Source organism: Stigmatopora nigra, chromosome 8 (genome assembly GCF_051989575.1).
Source record: "Stigmatopora nigra isolate UIUO_SnigA chromosome 8, RoL_Snig_1.1, whole genome shotgun sequence".
Classification (NCBI taxonomy): Eukaryota; Metazoa; Chordata; class Actinopteri; order Syngnathiformes; family Syngnathidae; genus Stigmatopora; species Stigmatopora nigra.
In genome coordinates, this window is record NC_135515.1 from 5,387,318 (window position 1) to 5,409,960 (window position 22,643).

At 39.8% G+C, this 22,643-nt stretch overlaps 1 protein-coding gene across 3 annotated transcripts in view; it reads right to left on the reverse strand.

Moving 5' to 3' along the window:
* Window positions 1–22,643, reverse strand: part of dscamb (Down syndrome cell adhesion molecule b) — a 73,947-nt gene that overhangs the window by 1,761 nt on the left and 49,543 nt on the right. For 2 of the 3 annotated variants that reach the window (XM_077722256.1, XM_077722254.1), the window contains exons 4-32: window positions 21,541–21,687; window positions 20,594–20,872; window positions 20,237–20,512; window positions 19,421–19,717; window positions 17,928–18,200; window positions 16,741–17,019; window positions 16,283–16,402; window positions 13,967–14,146; window positions 10,000–10,196; window positions 9,748–9,844; window positions 9,405–9,533; window positions 9,011–9,178; window positions 8,357–8,427; window positions 7,833–8,076; window positions 7,547–7,693; window positions 7,052–7,207; window positions 6,690–6,829; window positions 6,413–6,566; window positions 6,187–6,304; window positions 5,781–5,947; window positions 5,564–5,662; window positions 5,239–5,427; window positions 4,859–5,149; window positions 3,438–3,614; window positions 3,092–3,122; window positions 2,885–3,000; window positions 2,640–2,804; window positions 1,273–1,473; window positions 881–1,183 (exon numbers count right to left, since the gene is read on the reverse strand). In XM_077722256.1, coding sequence (XP_077578382.1) covers window positions 881–1,183; window positions 1,273–1,473; window positions 2,640–2,804; window positions 2,885–3,000; window positions 3,092–3,122; window positions 3,438–3,614; window positions 4,859–5,149; window positions 5,239–5,427; window positions 5,564–5,662; window positions 5,781–5,947; window positions 6,187–6,304; window positions 6,413–6,566; window positions 6,690–6,829; window positions 7,052–7,207; window positions 7,547–7,693; window positions 7,833–8,076; window positions 8,357–8,427; window positions 9,011–9,178; window positions 9,405–9,533; window positions 9,748–9,844; window positions 10,000–10,196; window positions 13,967–14,146; window positions 16,283–16,402; window positions 16,741–17,019; window positions 17,928–18,200; window positions 19,421–19,717; window positions 20,237–20,512; window positions 20,594–20,872; window positions 21,541–21,687 — 5,211 coding nt within the window. The remainder of the gene's footprint in view (window positions 1–880; window positions 1,184–1,272; window positions 1,474–2,639; window positions 2,805–2,884; window positions 3,001–3,091; window positions 3,123–3,437; window positions 3,615–4,858; window positions 5,150–5,238; window positions 5,428–5,563; window positions 5,663–5,780; window positions 5,948–6,186; window positions 6,305–6,412; window positions 6,567–6,689; window positions 6,830–7,051; window positions 7,208–7,546; window positions 7,694–7,832; window positions 8,077–8,356; window positions 8,428–9,010; window positions 9,179–9,404; window positions 9,534–9,747; window positions 9,845–9,999; window positions 10,197–13,966; window positions 14,147–16,282; window positions 16,403–16,740; window positions 17,020–17,927; window positions 18,201–19,420; window positions 19,718–20,236; window positions 20,513–20,593; window positions 20,873–21,540; window positions 21,688–22,643) is intronic. The other variant, XM_077722255.1, reaches the window with a different exon arrangement.

Here is a 22,643-nt window from a genome sequence, read left to right on the forward strand (position 1 = left end):
GTCAATCTTTTTTCCCACTTAAAAAAAAAAATAGTAGGAATGTTCACCAACCGGCAAATTGCTAAGTGATGAGATGTGAAATAGTATATAACAAGCTGTTAATCTGCTGCTGCTCTTTAAGTCCTTGATTTGTGTCACTGGGCCAACCCACGCACAATTTCACAGCCTTTTAATGTGTAGACAATAGCTTTTGAGATTAAACTTTATGAGCAAAGTGCAACAGAAGGAATTTTAATAGAAACTGAGCTCAACTGAAAAGCCAAATGAGATGAGAATTCACAGAAGAACATTTCTGACAAGTGTTCTTTTCCACACGGAAATTCTAAACATATTTTAACCATCCCTACAGAGGCAAACTTGAATCTGAACTTTGTCTGAAAGCTGGATTTGAGCCATTGAACAGCCCTGAAGTGACCTTAGCGTTAAAGTTTAGTTATCTGACACCAGTGCTAACTGTTAAATGATGCTTCATTGGGCTATGCACCAAAAAGGCTTTCATACTGATAGAGTTTCAGTGAGCCACATGAGCACTGGTTTTGAATATTTTAATGGGGGCAAAGAGTCGTAATGTTCCCTTGATCACCTGGTAGAATAATCTGTTTGTCCTGAGCACTACCAATCAAACATTCAGGAGAACTGAATCCATAGAGTTGGATAACATTTGATCTACACTACTGCAATTTTGACTATGGATCTTCTTTTGGGGAAGAGATGGGGAGAACTCTAATTGAATTATTATCATAACCACAAGAAGAGAATGCCTAGCATAAAAGATGTCAAAAAAATACTCAAAATGGAACACATTCTGACACTAAAGAAACTAAAACTAAAGAATTATCCATAGAATTTGGTAAACGCGGATATGTGACGGCGGGCTTACCAGGTCTGTGCGCCTTTGGAACAGCCATATTCATAACACGGCTGACATCCTGAGGTTTGGGTGGCGAGGCAGTGAAGCGGCAGATGCCAGACTCAGACGGCGTGCTGGAGGTCATGCTGTCGGTGTAGTCGTTGGTCCCAGCTGTCATCTGCTCGGAGGATGTATCGGAAATGAAGCACTCTGTGATGGTAAACTTTGCATGTCGGAGCTGTTCCTCCATCTTGGCGTGCTCGTATGCTCTGGCGAGTTCCTCGTATGTGGATGAGGCGCTTTCAGTTGATACCATGCTGCTTCGTGCTCGATCTGAGGGGGATAAGAAAGACCAGATGTTGAGGAAAAAGACCAAAAAGAATCAGATCTATTGTAGTCAATCCTTGATATTGGTGGTCCACCTGTGTCCTGTGATGGACTGACACTGTAGCTGTCACTCTCCTTGTCCACAGATCCTGTAGCTCGTGGCGTCGGGAGTCTCCAGTCGGTGGTCAATGTGTGTGAGGAGCTGGTGGGGTGTGGCCTGTTTAGAGTCCATTGGCTGGCGTACCGGCTTCGTGCGGCGGCGGGACCAGCTTTGGCAGTGCGTCTAGCGGTGGGATCTTGGAAAGAGAAGAGCGGGGTGCTGAATTTACCATTGCATTAAAAATGGGGGGAAATTGTCATAGTTACTAATATTAAAGAAATGGGCTTGTTTCACTTGCTATTCTAATATTAAGTAGTTTGTCAGTTTGAGGTGTAAAATTCTTCTGTTCATGAAAGGGTTGCAAAAGTATTTTTAGTATCAAAAGCAGAGCAAACTGTTTTTTTCCAACAATATTCTAGAGATTAAGTTTCTATTAAGGTTCTGGTCACTGAGAGAAAGTAACAATTGTGTCCCCCTAAATCGACCCCATTGTATTTTGGTTTAAGTACGAATAAGGATTTTTGCATGTTTGCTTTGCTCTATTTCAGTCCATTAGAACAGGGGACAAGTGTCTGTATTGATGAAGCAGTAACACAAGCGCTGAAGGAAAACTTAAGTGGAATTATTGGCTGTAGTAAGCAGAATTGTAGTTTATAGTGGCTTATTGTTTAATCCTTTAGTAAAGTGAGACTTTACTGTTCCAATGGACAAAGTACTGTGTAATTGTGCCATACTCAACACAACGTAGTATTTAGCACAGCTTAACATAGTGTTTGAGAGACATTTATTGCAAGGACAGCATAATGATGTAGGAATGAGCTCATAGAGGACGGTGAGACGCGAGTGAGAATGTGTCAAGGAAAAGCAGAGAGACCACTACTCCTGATCAGTTCCGCTTCTATGGAGCAGAAAACACTAACTTAGTCTGCAGCACTCTTGCTGACTCAACATCATCACTTCTGAAAGTCACCTTAAAGACCAGATCATTTGCTAGCATTAAATCATTAAGGTTATTTCCCCTCCTTTTTGGATTTAGAAGATAAAGATGCAATGAAATAAGCAATTGTAGGTGGCTCACAGTATCGGGTGCTCGGACATTTGGTCGCCGGTCAAATGGTGACAAAGAGTTTACTGTTTAAACCAGCTCTCAAACTTATATTCATGAGAGAGAGTTTAATATTTAAGTACATTTGACCGGTGACCAAAAGACCGACGACCAAACGCCCGGCGACCAAACGCCCGGCGACCAAACCGGTCACGCCTGTGGCAGCTAAATTAAAATTGATCCCATAAATAAGTTGAAAAATAAATGTGGTAAAAAGAGTATTATTGAAATATAAAGTAGAAAAAATGGGTACTAACAATGGTGCGACTCACTGGTTCCCGGCCTGGCATCGGACACGTCTACCAGGGGTCCAGTGGCCTGAGTGAGAGACTGGTAGTGGACTGTGTGCGTCACAGTGGATGACTTTTGTTTGTTTGTGTCGCCAAAGTCGTTTTCCGTCAATAGCACCGTGGATCGATCATCTGGAAGTTGGAATCAAAGATCCGAAAGTCAAAAAATGAGAACAATGAATTGCTTTACATTGTTCTGATCCAGGTTTTACCGATGGTCTCCATGGTGTCTCGTTCTTCGATGAGAAGCTGAGCTCGAGGAATGTCGATGTGCATTCTTAATGTCTGTTGCTGCTTGTTCACATTTTCTGGCGTTCGTGTATTTTTACTGTGCATGTGACAGGAGAAAAAGGATGTTAGGTTTTTTTTTCATGATGTTTTATATTGCAGAAACATTGATGAAGATGGGAACTGCCTACCTCATTAGCATTTCTGCTAGGCTTTTGGCATCTGTGAAGTCAACAAAGAGACGAGTTAAAAGCGAAATAAGCTGTCAAATTTGATGGTTAGTCCCTGTCAAGTTGTCTTTTCATGCAAAAATGATGGTTTAGGTTCATTTAAATGACTACATACAATATTTCTATTTGTGAGCGTTACAGATGACAGTTATTTAACATTATTTACTTTTCTAAATGAACTAATACTGGGCATGTAGTGCATAAACGTCAATATGAAAATGTCAGACAAATTATAGCTACACAGAAAGGCACTGCATTATTATTGCTCCTGAAACAAATAGATAAATCCAAAACTAGATAGGCTAACCTCGAAGTCTTTTCAGTCTCTGCTCCCTGCGCCTCCTCTTCAGCACCATTAGCATGATGAAGACCAGCACGGCTACTACAAGGATGGATGTGATGGTCACTACCATTTTTAGACCTCCACTGCCTGACATGTTGTCTGAGATGGGGTCGCCCGATTTCAGCATAGGAGGAATAGTACCTTCAAAAAAAAAAAAAAAAAAGAAGATTTAAATGTGTAAAACATGGTTTGGTGAGATTCAAAGAAGAACAGAAAACATCAGCATGCCGAGAATTTTTCTTTTGGCTTGTGTAAAAAAAACATACAAAATAAAAAGTACTTTTTCATAGTAATGCAAGAAAAAAATAATAAACGTGTAAAAAGAGAGTCATATATTTTCCATGCACACTTTGTATAACATAATGCACTACAGACTAAGAGAAGAAATGTTGCCTGGATTCACATGAGACACACGTTGAATATTTGCTTATATTCCAGCAGCTGAGCAGTCAAACTGACAGACTCGCCCACAAAATGATGTTTGCCCACATACAGGGAAAAGTACATCCACACACACACACACGTGCGCGTTCCTGACAGGCAGTTTGAACTACTGTAGCTAAATCCCCTTAAAATGAATGAATGTGTAGAGTGGCATTCTTATCGCCTGCTGTCTATCCGCCTTAAAAGCGTCCTTTCAGTGTGAATGGCACAATCTGGTGTTGCACAATACAAGTATACAATTAAAAATGAAGAGCTGCTTTCTTACGCCCTTGGAAGTATGACAGTGAAGCTTTCTTTCTTTCTTGTTGTGTGGGCATAGTTACTGACTGAGTGGGACGCAAAAAAAAGTAACTGTGATTTGACGAAGGGCAGACATGTTCGAGGGGTTTGAATCCTATAAAAAGAATGGATTTCCTTGGAATAAAAGTTGCACTTTTTTCATAGCTTGGCTGCAACCAATATTCAAGTGCAACGTATAATTATATATATGTCTGACCTATACTGGTCTGAAAAACTGTAATCCTAATATATTCCTATTTATTATTGAATTTTACAGTACTACTTGCATACTTCAAAGTTCAAATTATGTCTTTTTTTGCATAGGCGACAATATTAGTACTAAATATGGTGATTAAGTCATTATATTTATATAAAACAATAACCATAGTCCTAATTTTTTAAGACAAAAACCCCCAAAATATTAATGTCTGATCAACTGTTCCATCCAAGCATACTAAAGTATGATTGTTCTTGGTTTCTGATAAAATACAATAAAAAATGCCATCCCAAAAATGTGATTTATACTCCAGTATATTCCCTCTTTGTTGTGTATTCTTTGGCTGGTGCAACTTCTGCTTTCACTTATAGCCCAAAAAATTGCATATTAGTTAATAATTTTTTCATCTCAGGTCATCAAAGTCAGGCTAACATTTCCAACTTACTTCCATCTGCATTGAGAGTGGCAAAGATGAGCTTCTTTTCTGCTGAACCAGCACTGTTGATGACCTTCATCTGCAAGTCGTACCACGTGGCTTCCTGCAGGTCGTACAGGATGTAGCTCTTGGTCAGCGATGTGCGCTGAGCGGTGGTCCAGGTGGCCGATTCCACAGCTTTGTACTCCAGTATGAAGGACGTGATTGGACAGCCGCCATTGTTCCAGCCAACGAGATTGAGTCTCGCTCGAGTGGAGTTGATGCTAGTGAAGATTTCATGTTCTTTGGCAAACTGTGGTTCTGAGGAGAAGAAACAGATGGTAAAAAAAAAAGCAGCTTGGACTTTTTTTTTTGGCTGGCTCAGCATTTTTTTTCAACCTCCATCGTACCTTTCCCATGAGTTTTGGCTTCAATTATTTCACTGATTCGACCTGGCCCAACAGCATTCTGGGCCGTCAAGGTGAACTTATACCAGGTGCCACACTTGAGGTTCTCCAGACGGTACAAACGCTCGCTGGGGCTGATGGGAAAACTACCCCACTGCTCACTGTTGTCCTCCGAGTACTGGAGAATGTATCCTAACAATGAAAAGGGAAGAAAATGTCACTTAAGCGTGATTGATGACACACTAATTGTTTTTAGATACTCCAAACATGATAATTAATCTAGTACTCCATATTTTTGGGGTTGATAAATATGCATATTACTTGTCACCTCTGATGGAGCTCCCGCCATTGTCTCCTGGTATCCATGACAACGTGATTGACGTGGTAGTGGTCTTAGTTACTGTGAGACGTGGCTGATCAGGAGGCACTGAAGATGCATACATGTCAATGAACAATGTATTATTTGGTATAAATTGGTTTAAAGTGAAGTTAACATTGTATATGTATAAATCTATATTTTCTACATATTCCCAAGTACTGCTTACCTTGGACCTGCAGGTTAAGCGTGATCTCATCTGAGCCCCAGTTGTTGCTGGCCACACAGCTGTAGTTGGCAGAATCCTCTGCTTTGACTGTGCGGATGATAAAGCTTCCATTGGCGTGGACACTCCGTCGGCCATCCACCAGGACGGGTGTAGGAGTCCCATTGGTACTAAACAATGGAAAGTCATAAAATAACTATTCCAGTAGTCAACTAATAAAATTGAATAGCATACTTTGATGAATTATTTCTGCCTCATAATTCTGTTGGGTATTTATTTTTTTTAAAGGTGGTTAATCTTGTAAATACGCAAGTATATGAGGCTTTGGGTCCTCCTCCCCTAATGTTCCGCCTAGCAACAAGATGTTTTGATAGAAAAGAAATATGGCAATGAGCACAGTATGACTTACTTTCCCTTGAGCCACTTAATTGTGGGTGGTGGGTCCCCAACAGCTTTGCATGGGAGGACAATGTCTTTCATCCAAGGGGTGGTGACTGTACCATTGAAGGTTAAAATTCGAGCTGGAGCTAAAAAACAAAACAAAAAACATATGGCATATGCAGAGAAACTGATTTATGTAAAACAGGAGGAGCATGAACTGCGATGGAAAGCATCCTTCAGTGTCAAAAGTGTACCTTTGGCCATAGGCTCCACTGTGATCTTCTCACTGTTGTTGCCGTGACCAGCAGCGGTCACGGCCACCACCCAGATGCTGTACTGCCTGTTCCGAGCCAGATTGGGTATCCTGTAGAAATACGCGTCGGGAGAGGCCTCAAACTCGCTCATCACCTGCAAAACAGATAGGGAGAAGGGATTACTGTACCACTGTGGAGCCAAAGTATTCTGAAAATGTCACCCCACAGATCACTCATCCATTTTAAAAAGAAACAGAATCCTGAGGAACACAAACACTATTACCATCGGATGCAGGTTCGAGCAGAAGACGATGTATTTCCTGATAATGCCATTGAGCTTGAGGGGAGGCAACCAGGAAACAAACACCACTGAGCTGCTGGAGGCTGCAGCCTTCACGCCAGCGGGTGGACCCGGAACTGAGAAGGATTGAAACAAATGCAACACGGAAATGAAACTATTGTATCGTTCTTGGACAGATAATGTTACACTGTATTCAGTATACATGTATAAGGAAAAAAATGTAAATGTAACAGATGCAGTGTTTTCAATAGATCTTATTGCCTGAATGTCATCTGCCAATCAAATCAGCACAATACAAGAAAATAATTGTGTTCTTTTTGCACATCACACTTGCTTACCATCTTCTTTTGTCCGTACGTAGATCTGTTCACTGCGTACACCATCTCCGGCATTGGTGAAGGCCAACACCTGAATACTGTAGTTAGTGTACTTCTCCAAACCATCCAGTTCCAGAGAGGGCTGACCAGTAGTTACATTTCTGATTTCACCAAGTTCTAATACACAAAAGTGCAAAAATTCATCAGCATATTGATATGCAAAAATACTACTTCATACATAATATTAGCAATGTGATGTGTATCTCCTTTGGTACATTTGAAAAATTTATATCATTAGAAAGTAAGATAGATGTACATGTTTGAATATTACGTTATTGAGGATGGATTAAATTTTAAAAATGACTTTATATTAGGGTATTTCGGTAGAATGATACAAGAGTGCCCTCTAGTGCAATATTTCTTAAAATCCAGCGGAGGGAAAATGCTGCACTGAAAACTATGTGGAAACAAATTGGTATGAAGCATTGTATAATGTGAGCATTTCTCTTTGGATACCTCCATCAGGCAGATTTGCCCAGAAGATGACTCTGTATCCCTGCAGATTCCCATTGAGCGCTTCTCTCGGGAGCTGAATCCAGGAAAGGGAGATGACTTCTGGCGATTTGGCCACAGCCAACACATTTTCAGGAGGCCGAGATGGTACTTTGACAAGAAACATGAACATTAGTCTTAAAGTTTGCTGATAATTTCCATAATCAACACATTGGATACAACTCCAAAAAGATAGTCCCCTATTTTAAGAGTAAGCATTGTAAATATAGACTGTGTATGATCTGCTTACCATCTTCCAAGGTTTTGGTGATAACCTGCTGCGATGATGGCCCTGTGCCTGCACGGTTAGCTGCTTGGACGACCACGCTGTACTGCGTGAACTTCTTTAGGTCGTCTAGCACAATGCTCTCCATAGTATCTCCTGTGGTGTCCATGCTGATGATGGTAAACTGGTGACTTCCACCAGGGCTGTATTCCCTGTAGCCCACTTGGTAGCCTCGGATAACACCGTTCTGCAAATGCTTGTGGGGAGGCTGCCAAAAAATGAGGAACAATCAATCAGTATTTCACCACATGTCAAATTATGAACGGAAAACATTGAAAAATAACTTTGGTTAAGATGAAGAAAATCAGCAAAGACTGATGTTCCAACCAACGGATTTTAGTGAAGTTACTTGCTTTGATGAGATGCATTCATGAGATTTTTATTGCATTTTGAATGATATCCAATGAGAAAAAAACTGTCTTTAGAAAAAAAAGGTCTGTAAATGCCCCCAATTCACTCTTCTATGGCTTAGAAATGGGGATTTTTACCTTCCAGGAAACCTTGATGCTTTGAGGGGAGGTGGACTCCAGAGTGACATCTTGTGGAGGACCATCAGGAGCTGCAGAAGAAGTTCCATCAGTCAACATTACGAGGCACTTTCCTTTTAAATAGGGCCGATCATCAGCCATCACGATCAATTTAGATCAGACTTTAAATACACTAGAGGGTGCTGTCGAGTTGAAAAATATTGCCATTCCTAATACTCCCCATTCCCCAGAAACCTTGCGGCTTAATTAGTGTAAAAACAGCAATACTACATTCATCCTATTAATTATTTAAATGACAAATGCTTTATTTACTTTGAATTTCATGCTTCAGCTTATTAAGTCAGTTTAATATGTTGGAAGGGGATTTTTTTTCAGTATAAAGTATAAATAAATTAACATTTATTTAGGTGACTAATGCCAGGAAAGGAAAAAGACTCCGCTTTAATTCTTATTTTCAACTATTAGTCATAAATGCAAGTCTAATGCATGGTCATGTTTTCATAATAACAAGTGAATGCTGATGTTTAATAATAGTGACCTAACGCCGCTGGATGATCATTAGACGTCCGAAGTATTTGCTAAAATGCATCTAAAGTTGAGGGAATGGATGCCTGTGGGTAGAATATGACACAAGAGAGTGAGTCTCTTACTAACCGGCTTCATCGGTCGTGATGGTGAGCTCGTTGCTCGGGTTGCTGTTGCCAATAATGTTCTTGGCAACCATGCGGATGTTGTAAGTGGAAGAAGGGTGGAGGTCAATGATTGTGGCCTGGTTGAGCTGTGGTGACACATCTTTGGTAACTTGGGCTGATAGCCATGAAGCTAGAAGGAAAAATAAAGAGAGATAGACTGTGAGAAATGTTTATTGTGGGTATGGACTGAATGAAATGAAAATACACATTTTGTAGAGCTTTATTTTTAACCTTTAGGGAAACAGTTTGCAAAAAAAATACTGGGTGTAATGTTTCTATTTCTCTACAGAATACCAAATGATTTTTTTTCTAATTTGTCATGAAGGTCATGATTGGAAAAAAGAAAAGATGATTACCTGACTTGTTCTTGCACTCAATGTCATATCCTGTAATCGGACTGTTCCCATCAAAGCCCATGGTCCAGCGAAGAGCTATGGTCCTGTCCTTGACCTCCCGGATCTCAACCTCAGGAGGGTCCGGAGGCTCTGGGGTCACGTAGAATTACAGGAAAAATGAGAATATAGAGATTTCTCCTCAGAAAATGCAGGTAGACGGAGTAAATATTTGCGCATATGCATAATTCCCTAGGGGAAACGTATATTTATGTATAATTCCAGAAGAGAAGTAATGCAAAAAGTTGTTTAACTTCTACCTAAAATAGGGAACGTATTAAAAAAACAAAACTTTTGAAGGGTTTACCTTGCACAGTCAGTTGTATAATTCCTCGATCTTCACCAAAGGAATTGATGGCATGACAGGAGAAGAAACCAGAGTCCTCACGTACAGTGGGCATAATCTATAGATTATAAGAAGTTAAAGTTCATTGGAGTGAATATGTTTGCATATTTTCTACATCCTTGTGTAAGGGTTTCCTCTGTTTTGGAGTTTCCAACCAATATATTCCATTTTGGAAATTTGAAGATGAAACAGAGGCTTGAAGCTTTGACTCACCACCAGTGTTGAAATAACTTCGTCGGCCGCTTCTTTGACTGTGACTATGTATCGGCTGGTTTCGGGGTTGATGATACGCTCTTCTTTATCCCAGCGCACCATGATGGGCTTCTCTCCATGTGCTATGCAGCTCATCTTCTTCTCCTCGCCTTGTGTGGCCAGGGTGGTGTTGGGATAGGACGTGATCATGGCTGGGACTAAAAGGGAAGGCAACATAGGGAATGTGAATTACTAAAACAAACTACCCCCTCAAGCTTTTTAGCATTATCTATAAACGATGATGCCTTGGCCAATCAACCGGGGGGGATCCAGGGCAACTAAATATAGGTACTACAACCAATCTTTAATAACCATGTATGCATTTATTATGATGTTTGGGTAGAGTGGGAGGAAAGAAACTGGCATCCTTATTCGGGGAAAAAATATGGGTAAAGGGAAAAAAAGATGTGCTTTCTGTTCAGCACAGTGTGCATAGAACTTTGTCAAAAATTCTCTCTACCGGCTTTGATGATGACAGTGAGGAGTAACGTGCAGCTTTTTTTTTTAGGAAGAAGCAGCCGAGACGAGGAAGAAAGTGGTGACTCCTGACTGAACTCCCATCGGTCTCAGTTTGAGTGTGGAGTCTGTCTGGCGGTGTGCCGTAACCACACACCGGACTCATTATCAACACATCTCTCAAATGCGTGTGCAAGTGTGTATGTATGTGTGTGTATGATTCAGCAGAATGAATATCTGTTGTTAATGTCTCGCACCCGAGCTACTTCAAGTCCTTACAAATCCTCATGCCTTCTTTTATTCCGCCTTTTTCTCTTCTAAAAAAAGAGTCAGATTGGAGCAGAGTCTTTCGGGTATAATGCCATAATGATCAGGTACAAGTGTGAAGCTGTTAAATTGATTCAAACTATGTATATTACTTCTAGAAAGCTCTGAGCAGAGAGTGAATGTGAAAGTTTTTTTTTCGTTTAATTTAGACTTGCAGGCAACATGATCCCAAACTATATCGAAACTTTATGCTAAACTAGTGGGATGTGAGTATAATATCAATTTCACTGTCATTTTGGAGGCCAACAACAAGTAAATAGGGAGTACTTTTATAACATATTCATTTACTGTATGTTTTTACCATGCTAAAATTGCCTTACTGTAGCTAATATTTCCATTCACACAAAATTTCATACCCCAATTGGGCTATTCCCATGGAAGGGGATGCCACCAAAAAAGTTAGGGGTGATTATCTTGCCCAAGGGCACTTTAACAATGGGCCATAACAGCCAGGAATCTAACCATTAACCTTTTCAGCCCAGGACTGCAATGAGAGCTTTAATATTCAGAAGAGAATATACAATACATCTTGTTCTCAAGCTGAACGCATGATTCTGACAGTCGGCTAAGGAAAGCGACTCACTTGGCAACAAGTTTACCCCTTTTATATCAACAATGTTTTCTGAATCTATCCAGGTGGATATTTCCATGGTAGCCACTTGCCTCTTGCCACCTTTTATCAACACACGTCTAAAGTCCACAACCTCCTGAATAAATACTTGGGCGAGCATGCACTGGAGTTTTTTTGCGCTTCTTGTGCAAATGCATGAGTGCTTGTGAGAGTAGTAGCTGTGTTGTGAAGCTGAGTGGGCTAGCAGATCAACTCGTGTTCATGACACATCTCCGCCACACTACACGATGGAGGATGGTGAGAGAGCATGTACCCCTGCAGCGCTAACTATGATCCTCTCGCTCCCTCGCTCCATGTGTCTCCTCAGGCTCTCACCAGGACAGCCATGATTTAATGATGAGAGAGACTGCTTTGATTATTCATACGCAGCAGACAATTCCATTGGGCGGGCTAAGGGTCTCACGCACACATTTGAATACCCACGGCTTTGCATGTATGAAGACATACATACACTTTTCTAAAAGGCCAAGAAATTGCATTTGATTGCCATTGCTATTTTTAGATATTATAATGTATAATATGAAGTTGCTGAAGGTGTTTACTATTATTTTTTAGAGAAATAAAGATGTGAATGTTCATACAGATTGAATACATGTTGAATGAATTAAAAGCAATTTTATTTGCAGAACCGAAGTGCCATTTATAGCCATGACAAACTCTTTAATATGCATAGTGGAAGGGAGTGGAATGTATCACACTCCTATTAATTTAAGATTAAAACCACTTTGTTAGTCTTGTCATAGGCAATAAAAGCTTTGAATGATTTGTGAGTGCCGAACAAACATGTTTCTTGTTGGATTTGTCCACTTTGAACATGTGCCAGAAAATGGAATAAAGGCAGATTGTGACACAATTCCTCATTTATCACTTTTATCATTCACTCATTGGTGCAAATGAAAGAAAATAGGCAGTCGCAGCTTGCGATGAAAGCAGATAAATATTCAGACTGCCTCTGTGCACGTTGCAAACCTCTAATTGACATATTGACAGGTTTCAATGAGGCAGAAAAATGCTCAGTGAGATAGCTATGATGCGATGGCAATTTTCTATTTAGTTGCATATGAAATTAAATTAGATTTGGAATATGAATGCACTTCAGAGTGAGAGCAAATGCCTGAAAAATATGCAACATCCAATGTTTTAAAACCAAATAATAGCTAGAAAAAGTGCTCCATATTTTTATTTATTTAAATATGTATGTGTATATATGTATATGTGTATAAATATATGTATATATGTACATAATGTGTATATATGTGTATGTATATAAATGTGTATATACACGTGTTATGTGTATATGTGTGTATATATATATACATACATACATATATATATACATACATATACTATATAATTAAATAATAGCATACAAGATCTATGTGCTAAAAATGCTACCATCTATTGCAAGTAAGATTATTTTAACAATATAATATTAAAGCTAAATATAAAAATTGCATTTAAAAAGTAAATACAATTGAATGTGCACTAATTCTTGTTTGTATTGCTAGATTGAGCTCAGGTAAAAACCAGAAACACACTAAGAATCACTCCATAGAATATTAGGTATTGAATGCATCAAGTTATGGACTGAAGAGAAAGTGGAATAGTAATGCATTAAGAAAAATTCAATGCCTGCCAGTGTTTGTTCAGTGGGTGTTGAAAAGTGGAAGAAACAGGGTCAGAGTCACAGGTCTACTTGCTGCATAGCAACTGGCTGATGCAGTCATGAAAGTGACCTATGGATAGATAGTTGGAGCTCTCGTGCTTATGTAAGCGCCTGCAGCTGAGGCACAAACAGCACGGAGGATCGGAACCTTCGTCCACTGCGAGCCTTAATTACACTGACACATGAATATCCATAACATGCCAGGCGGTATTACTAGTCAAATATGGCTCTTGCAGCGGATCTCCACAAAGATTATTATCTTTGGAATGAACGGGGCAGGGTGACACTTAGCTATGGAACATTTTTCACATTCTATTTTGCTGAATTTCAATTGGTAAAATGAAGTTATTATCTTGCCAAAGTACAAGTGGAAGCCAGCGGAGGAAATATGGTGCTTCCTCTCTATCTCTAGGACATCTAGTTGGACTCTTCTACTCATAAATGAGCACAAAACACTCTATGTTCAGCTCTTTATACATAAAACTATTTCTGAAAGGCTCATACAATAGTCTGAGTCTAGTAGCCCTTTCCAAACAACAAATTACTTCATAATATTAGTAAAAAAATAATTCATGTGGTGACCAATGTTGTTATCAAAGAGAGAAAAAAAAAACCCTGTGATGATGTACTTTTAAGCAGTATTATGAGTAAACTCTGGATGAAAATAGTGCAGTCAACGTATTATTTGACTTGAGAGATTTTCTCAATCCGCTTGAAAAACACATAATACCACTTCCACTTTAGCCTCATATTAAAACCATCTAACTAAAAGTGTCAAGACTTTTCAGAATAAGATTTGGATAAATGCAGAGTAGAGCATTTAATGTAAGTTAAGTAAAGATTCTTACTTTTGACAGTGAGGTACATAGACTTGCTGACGTCAGCGCCAACGTCATTGCTGACCTTACACAGGTAAAATCCATTGTCGTCTTCCAGCACGTGTTTGATTAGCAGGGAGCCGTTACTCAACTGTTGGATGCGAGAGCCGCTGTTCAATAGGATGGGCTGGAAGAGGGGGACGCCTGCACCTGTGACAGAGAGCATATCAATATTTAGTCTTCATGCAGAAAGTAGTTTAATATTTTTATTGTTTGGAGTCACAGGATGCTGAAGCCTTGCATGTTGCCAGGGAAAAATGGACAGAGAATCAAGAAGGTTTTAGAGATGTAGAAAGAAAAACAAATCAAAGAATCTACATAAAATATGCTCAATTTTATACATGTTATTATTAAAGAAGCCAGCAGTAGGTGTACAGAAACGTTAGTGGTGATGTATATTCGCATAGACGTGACCAAAAGTGTGTGCTTTTATCTGAGCATGTGTTTACAGATTGGTTGACAAAGCCTGTCAGATTCTGGGAGGACTGTCAACATGTTTCTTAACATCTGGTCTAAATAGCAAAACCGGCCAACAGCCGCCGATGGTAATGTTAGGAGGCGAGCTGCCAATGAGAAACGATCAAAGCAGACGTAATGCTTATGTTTAACAAGGCAGCAGATTGGGGCAAAAGGAGAATCTCAACGTGAGGCTTTGCAAGTCAGATTGACTGTATTTAGATAAGGATTAATATGACTGTGTGAGTGGACAACCTCTTGGATTGATTCTTTGTGTATAAGAAAATGGGACAGAAGGATAGAGATTCATGTTAATGACTTCAAAATGATGTTATGTCGGTTCAGCAAAGACAGGGTCGACTGATTTTTCTGTCCCGAGAACACATTCTGGTAAATAACTATTTAGATGTATTTTCCTGATGTATAAAAGCATCACAAACTGCGATTTATACGTATTTTTAATCTTACATGTGGATATCCCACTAACCTGAACCCTTTAATAATCAAGTCCAAAGTAATGGCATGTGAAGATTAGACCATTTACGGTGGTGTTTTTTTTTTCTTTTTTAATTAAAACATGAACAGGTGGCCTTTAGAGCCCAGGGTCAAGTGGTGACTTTGCTTCGGTTCCCCTGCGTCTAAGTGCAAAGCCAGTGAGACATGTTCCCCCTTCAATTATGGATTTTGCATACCCAATCAGAGCTGGTTAATATGTTAATATCAGCTGACCTTTACTTACGCTTCAATAATTCCCACAGACATTCATCTGGCCCTTTGCTACCGTAATTGCTGTAAAAAGGAAGCCAGAACACCATTGCCTGAACAAATTGGGTTCCAAACGTACAGTTGAAGGTCCTAGACGTAGTGCAATAGGAAGTTTATAATGTACTGTATAGTGTCAAAAAAAGGTTTATGTTTCTTTTTATTTTATTCTTTTTAAATGACATCTACAATTGTTTAACTGTTACTTAAAATGCAAACAGGAAAGATATGATTGGAGCAGTTTGGCTATAACCAACCTGTGATTCCAACTAATTATTTTCATTAAATTTTGGATGGATTTACAACATTCATCTAGTATGTTATATGATACCTAAACACTTTTTGTATAATGTGTCTGATTTCCTACCAGACTGACTCAAAGTAGCGAGGGTCCATTCAAAATCTGTGAAAAAGGCTCGTTTTATCTTCGATTCTAATCAGAAATTGTCAGATAGTGTTAATCAGGCATGGTGCCTTTTTGTATCTGTCTCTCTCACACTCACACAAATCCTATCAAAGGTTGAAAAACAGACATTTCACTTTTGATCATAGGACTGAGTGCATTTCCACACACATACGCACATACATGAATCCCCATTGGTTGTTGTCCTTCTGTTGACAAAGCTTTCATCCCTGGTTATATGGTTGAGATAGCAAACACATGGGACCCCTGTTTACGTGGTCAACTCAAGTGGCTGAACTCACCTGCTGCCTTCCTGCCTGTACGCACGGCTGCCTTATTATTCCTCTGCATACGTATGCGTTGTCTCTTTTTCTATAATGGGATCTTTCTCAGCGCTTACACTCCAAGGATTCAGGGTGACACCTCGCAAGACCATTTTAACTGAACAGATGGATGTGTGCGCTTGTGCATGCATGAATATGCCCTGAAGCGCTCAATGTGTGCAAGCGTATGCACCCGTGATCACCACCCAGCTAATCGCAACTGAACCTACTCATCTGTTAAAAAAAAAAAAATGGGAAAATGAAATGAACCAATGAATCATTTGTTTCCTGTCAGGCATTTAAGGTGAGAGTAGACTTTAAAGGGCAAGTTGAAGTAGGTACCTTTAGAGTGCTCCCATACAATTGTGGGTGGCGGGTATCCTTCAGCAGAACAGTTGAGAGTAACCGTTTTTCCGTAAATCCCGTCTTGGTCTTCGGGTTGGACAATAAATTGGGGAGGAACTGGAAATACACAACAGTTGATATAAGTATTTACTTTTTGGGAACTTATTATAACCATTAGATTTACAGGAAAAAATTAAGAACCTAATGTTCATTAGTGACTTAATGGACAACAAATAATTAGATTTGGTGTTGGCCTGGTGGATGAGATGAACCTTATTGTCTACAAGTCTAAAAGCAAAAATAAAAACTGTGGAGTAGTGTATACCTGCAGTACCTACTGGGTTATATATATTTAAAATGTTGAATTGACTTGCCAATAATGTTTCTGCTTGATCTTTGAGCATTTAGCGGCAAGGAAGGTTCATTTACGACTGGATCTTCGCATTTGGTCTCACCTCGAACAATGAGTTGACTTTGGTGTTCCACAGCAGCCGCCTCATTGCGGGCAACACACGTATAATTGCCATTGTGGTCAGGTGTTAAGTTGGAGATTCTCAGTGAGCTGGTAAAATCAATGTTGTCCACAGTCACACCCAGACTGGTCGGGATAGGCCGTCCATCTTTTTGCCAGGTGATGTCAAGAGGCCGGTCGCCTGACATGACCACACAGGGGATGAAAACACGCTGACCAATGGTGAATCGCTGGAATTCGAAGGGCTGAATGTAAGGAGGCACTGTAGACAAAGAATGGAGAGAAAGTAAGAGGAGCACCTGGCAATCATCTACATGTTCCATGTGCCATTACGCCTTCATAGCAGATGTTGTCAAATGGACTGCTTATTTAAATGATTACAGTGATTAGGAAGTCACAATCTGGGTCATAATTAATTCATCCCACACTCATTTGTGGGTGGTTAGGACATTGACAAGATCTACACATAAATTCAAGGACGTAAACATAATATAACATAATAAACTATAGGTATACGATAAATAGTATTAAACGTGTCTCTTGGAAACCATCAGCCATCACACAAGGAATATGTGTGAGTGTCCAGCGAGATTAAATAACTGTAAAAATCAGCAGCACTTTAGCAGTTTATTTAGTTCTCAACAAAGTGGAGTTAATGGACTCCCAGGATCCCCAAAGACTGCTGTGTATTTGCGGGCTGGAATTAACAAAAGCATTCGCTGAGTATGGCACCAATGGGATGCGTTGTTTTGTATCATGGCGCTCTCTTGTGTTCTCACTCTTCTTTCTCCCCCTCTGTTCCCCTCATGTCATGACCAAGTGTAATGTGTCGGTGGCATCCTCGTGGACTGATCAGACGGAAGGAAATGAGGCATAATAGGGAGGCCCTGCTTCGCGCTTCCAATTACAGCTTCTGAGATCTCAATGGCGATCGGCTCTGATGTAGCATTAACAAAGATACAGTCTTCATTAGCTAGCCTGATGAACTGAGTAGCAGGTACACTCATTTATAAGTCTGAGATTAATATCTGATTTGGTGGAACAATTACTTGTCTTCCAGTTGGGGGTGTATTTGTTTACGTGTCTTCCGTAGCCAGTGATAATATACTATAAAAACAATATAATAATATTATATATAAAAACAAGGATATACCATGAAAATCCATTTACCTCTGACTCGTAGGTGGACACTTTGGGAGTCCATCTTGTTGGGTTGGACCATCACTTTGCAATTATACTCGCCAGCATCTCCTTGCTGCACATTTGTGAGCCTGAGTGTGCCATTGTTTTCGAAGGCTCTCTGTCGGTGGTTGAATGGCAACAAGGCAGAGTTCTTGTACCACTTGATAGAATAGTAAGGATAGCCAATCACACGGCAGTGAATGAAGGCATCCCGTCCCGCGATGGCGGTTACATTTTTCATAGAGCGGATGCTGGCACGGCCTGGGAATGAGAGTGGGTCAGAAAGAACTTCTTATGAGCACATGTATTAGTCATTGTGTTAGGTTGCAAGAGCTGTGACGCTTGCTGGAGTGATGTGTACACAAAACAGTTTATTTCTCACTAACGGCAGATAAAACAACACTGTTTATTTATCAATCCACCTATCTATGCAAGATTGATTCACAGGGCCAGTAGATTTCGAAGGGAAGACAAGACTTGCCTGAGACACCTTATCCACAGGCTGCTCAATCCTGCAAAGCAAAGTCCATCGCCAATGTATTCTCCCCAAGAACAACATCCAGTTAGAGGACTGAAGACCATGATCTCAGACATTGAGGTGCTAATTCTCAAACTGATTGCGAACTGCAATGCCAAACTTTGTGAAAACGTGGTATTCAAAATAAGTGAACAAATGGTGTTCAAGTTAAAAGATAATTTTGATCCAAGAACAGCCTCCAGATATTGATATCATTGCCATACCATTGCCAAGCTATGACAAGGTGAATCCAACTACTGTATATCTAGTTGAGACTTCTCAAGCTTGCACACTAGCTTGGGCACTCTGCCAGAAAGGTCCCATTATCTGCCATCCAGCTTTCTTTGTACCTTTGGTCCCTCCCAGAGGTGGTAAACCCAGATGGAAAAAGCAAAGAACAACTCCACATGTGGTCCTTCCGACCAACTAATGTAGAATTATAGTTACTTTACAAGGAAAACTTTCATCTTAGCAGAAGGTAGCCGAATGACAGGCAGATTCAAGAGTTCAACATCTAAACTAAAAAGTTCTTCTAACTCAGCTTCAGCTGCTCGCCCACAGAGATGTTAGACATTCTGTGTTACAAAAAGTATTTGATCTACAACTATAGAATTGGCTACACTTGCAAAATAAACAAATAAACTTAAAAAAGAACACTACATATATTGTACATTCGTGCAAAGAGAAGAAACATCCTCAGGCTATTTACTAAGAGATGATGTGCAACAAACCAGGAAAATTAATTTGACCTGAAGGTATAAGTGTGCAGGGAAAGCGCAATTAAAAACTAACCATAAACATTATCACAAAAATGAAGAGACGTAAGACTAAAAGAAGAATCAAATGCTTCCTAACTCAATTCTAATTGTCATACAACATAAACCAAATATGTGCAACTAGACAGATACACAGAAAGACAGACAGGTATGTGTATTGTTCTTGGAGGAGTTGATTTGACAAGCACCTCTTACGTTTATTCGAGCCTGGTGGTACACGAGGCCGGCCGAGTTGCTGCATGTGCACCGATACACGCCGCCGTCTTGCACCTGCGTGTGCGTCACATTCAGCTGGCTGACCACATGGCCCTCATGCGTCTCGTAATGTCCTAGGTGATGGTGGCTGTCTTTGATGACGGGTTCCTCGTCCAGTGACCACATGCAGCGGGGTGGCGGAGTGCCCTTGACGTTGCACACTAGAAAGACGGGCTCGTTCGGGTTCACCACTTTCTCACTGAAGGAGGCGAGGATCTTAGGCGTGCCATCTGGGAAGGACAACAACGAAAAACAGGGATTTGGTGATGAATAAAACATGAAGGCAGGATACACTTTTTTTGCAGTGCTGAAAATCTTCACTGGATGAATGGAAATAATCTGACTCTTTAATATTTGTTAATATCATGTTTTAACATTTTTGTGCCTGATTGGTAATTTTGGAAAGACTATTTGAATCAAGGAAAATGCCCAAACGCTGACAAAAAAATAGTCTTAATAAAATAGTATTTCACTAGAAGTCAGATAAGTTAGATGAAGAAAATAGCACATTGGTTGCTAATTTTCAGATTAATTTTTACTTCTTTATCTTTTTCCACACCAAACTCCACTATTTACTGAAACACATCAATGCCTGTAGAAAAAATAACAGTGATCTGAACTGGTACTGTTAACATAATTCTAAGAATGTACACGTAATAGATTTGTGTAGTGGACACCCCTGCTGTCGTAAGGCATTACATTTTCAAAATGTTTGACCATGAGTGTATGTGAGAATGTCCAAATCTTACCTTCAAGGATGACTTGCACAAAGTCCTGAGCGGACATTTTGCCCTTCCTGGCAAAGCACTGATAGGCTCCTCCATCACTCTTAGACATTCCTTCCATAATGAGATTCTCCCGGTTGAGACCGGAAAAGCGAACGTTGTTACCAGGGTAGATGATCTCGCCATTGCGATACCACGACAGCTCGTACTCGTCAGAACCACTGACGCTACAGGACAGAGATACTTTGCTACCCACACTGCCTTTCACCTTACGAGGGCTGACCATTGCCTTCAAGGGCTCTGAAGACACAAAGCAGGTTTACAGCAAATACCCCAACAAAATCACTTTACCAAGTCATTTGAAGAGCAAAAAAGACTTACGTCTGACATGCAGGTGCCCCATGACCTCGGCATTGCCATAGCTGTTCCAAACTTCACACACATATGTCCCAGAGTCACTCGGTTGCGTACTTTCTATCAATAAACCTGTAATGGTCTGGCGGAAACGACTATCCGGTTCCAGAGGGCTGTTGTCCTTGAGCCAGCGATACTTAGGGAACGGGTAGCCAGACGCCTTACAGGGCAGCTCTACCCGATGATTAATCATCACGTCCCGATGGTCAAAGCCATCCAGAATGCTTGGCTCTGCATTGGTGGGGTCTGAAATAAGAATTGTATGACTCTTACTGTATTTGCATTAGGTATCCCTCTTTGAGTGAAGACATGGTGCTATAAAAGTTGTATTTTTTAAGGTAAGGAAGCAAATAGACATCGTTTTCCAACCTCTATTCTTCACAAAATATGAGGAGTTATAATGTTTTATTCTGAGTCTTCAAACTATAATCATACACAGAGCAGCATTATAGTAATATTGTGCTTAAGCTTTAGTTGTAGGACACATAAATCTTGCATATTAGGCCAAGGACACTTTGTATTTACAAGCTTTGCTTTTGTCCCATTATTGGTTAGCAGGATTAGAGCCAAAGTACAAGATAATTTTCTCAAGACATGAGTTGGGAGGAAAAAAGGATGGTGAATAGAGAGGGTACAAATATTCTCAATAATAAGTCAAGTTTGTCTGTCATTATTCTAAAGATATTCAGGAATATTCTCCTTATCAATTGAAGATGATGATGTCCACGATAGTTAAAGTCCAATTTTAGATCACTGGTAAGTATGAAGACTGGTTATTTTCTTACCAAATATTTTTCAACTCAAAGATCAAAGTTATCCGGAATTCAGAAATGGCAACTATTTTGAGGAGCCTATAGTTTAGGTATAGCGATATCAGAGACCTACTAACATGATGAGTATGATTGATCACAGACCTGATACAATGAGACGTGCACTGTTGCTCTGGCGAGTCTCCCCAGTGTAGCGGTGACGTGTGGTACAGCGATAGTTATTCAGCCCATCCTCAGGCAGCACGTCCAAAATGTACAAGGCTCCTGTGGGTGTGATGAGATGTCTTTGTCCTGCAAAATACATCAAACATTAAAGTGGATGCACCAAACAATCTGAAACTTAAAACCTCTTATTCAAAACAGTTTTGAAAATAAATAAGAAAATTACATTTAGGCCTAAAAACCCAAAATACATCTTTAATGTACAGTGTCATAAAAAGTGTCGTTTAAAGTATATTATAAAGAGAAACGTGATGAATTATGCGGCACTAATATGATAGCCAACACTTTTTCTTAGGAAAACTAAACAGGCATTTCTTCACATTATATGCTGGGGAGAATGAATGAGAAAATGCCAAGAATAGTTTCTGTACTTCTTTCATAATCACCGCAAGCACAAACATTGTGGTCATGATGTATCCAAAATATAAGGTTTTCAGTATAGTATTCCAGTGAGTAAGCTTTTTTGATTATGCTCCTCTTTGGCTGAAGGCACAGAGTGATTTATACAAAAGGAGAATAAATGGTGGCATTGATGGTTGGCCAAAAGAAAAAAAAAATGGGACGATTAAGTCGATAACAGGGAGCAAAGAATGTTATTGTATTTTTTAACCGGGGGAAAAAAAGATGTGCATGTGTTTTAACAAATGAATATGTAGATACTGCGTTAAAAATAAAGGTTTTAAATTACATTTATAACTCAAGGGCTTCCTTTAAGATTACATAGGACATGGCACAAAGCTCTGTTTTCTGTGCGGCTTAACAAATGAGATGCCAACTCCCTAAGGTCACATAATGTCGTCCCCAATACAAGACACATGAAACTATCACACACTAAATGTCTATGCACTGCTTATTATATGCAACAGAGCACACTACCAACAACAAAGTCCAAAGCCGTTAACTATAAAATGTTAATAGGAAGCATTTGAATTCACAGTAATTATATCAAACAGCTTAAGTTTTTCTTAAATATTCCTCTGGAGACTAATTTGTTTGGAAGAAAAGCAAAGCGTGTTTAATATGCT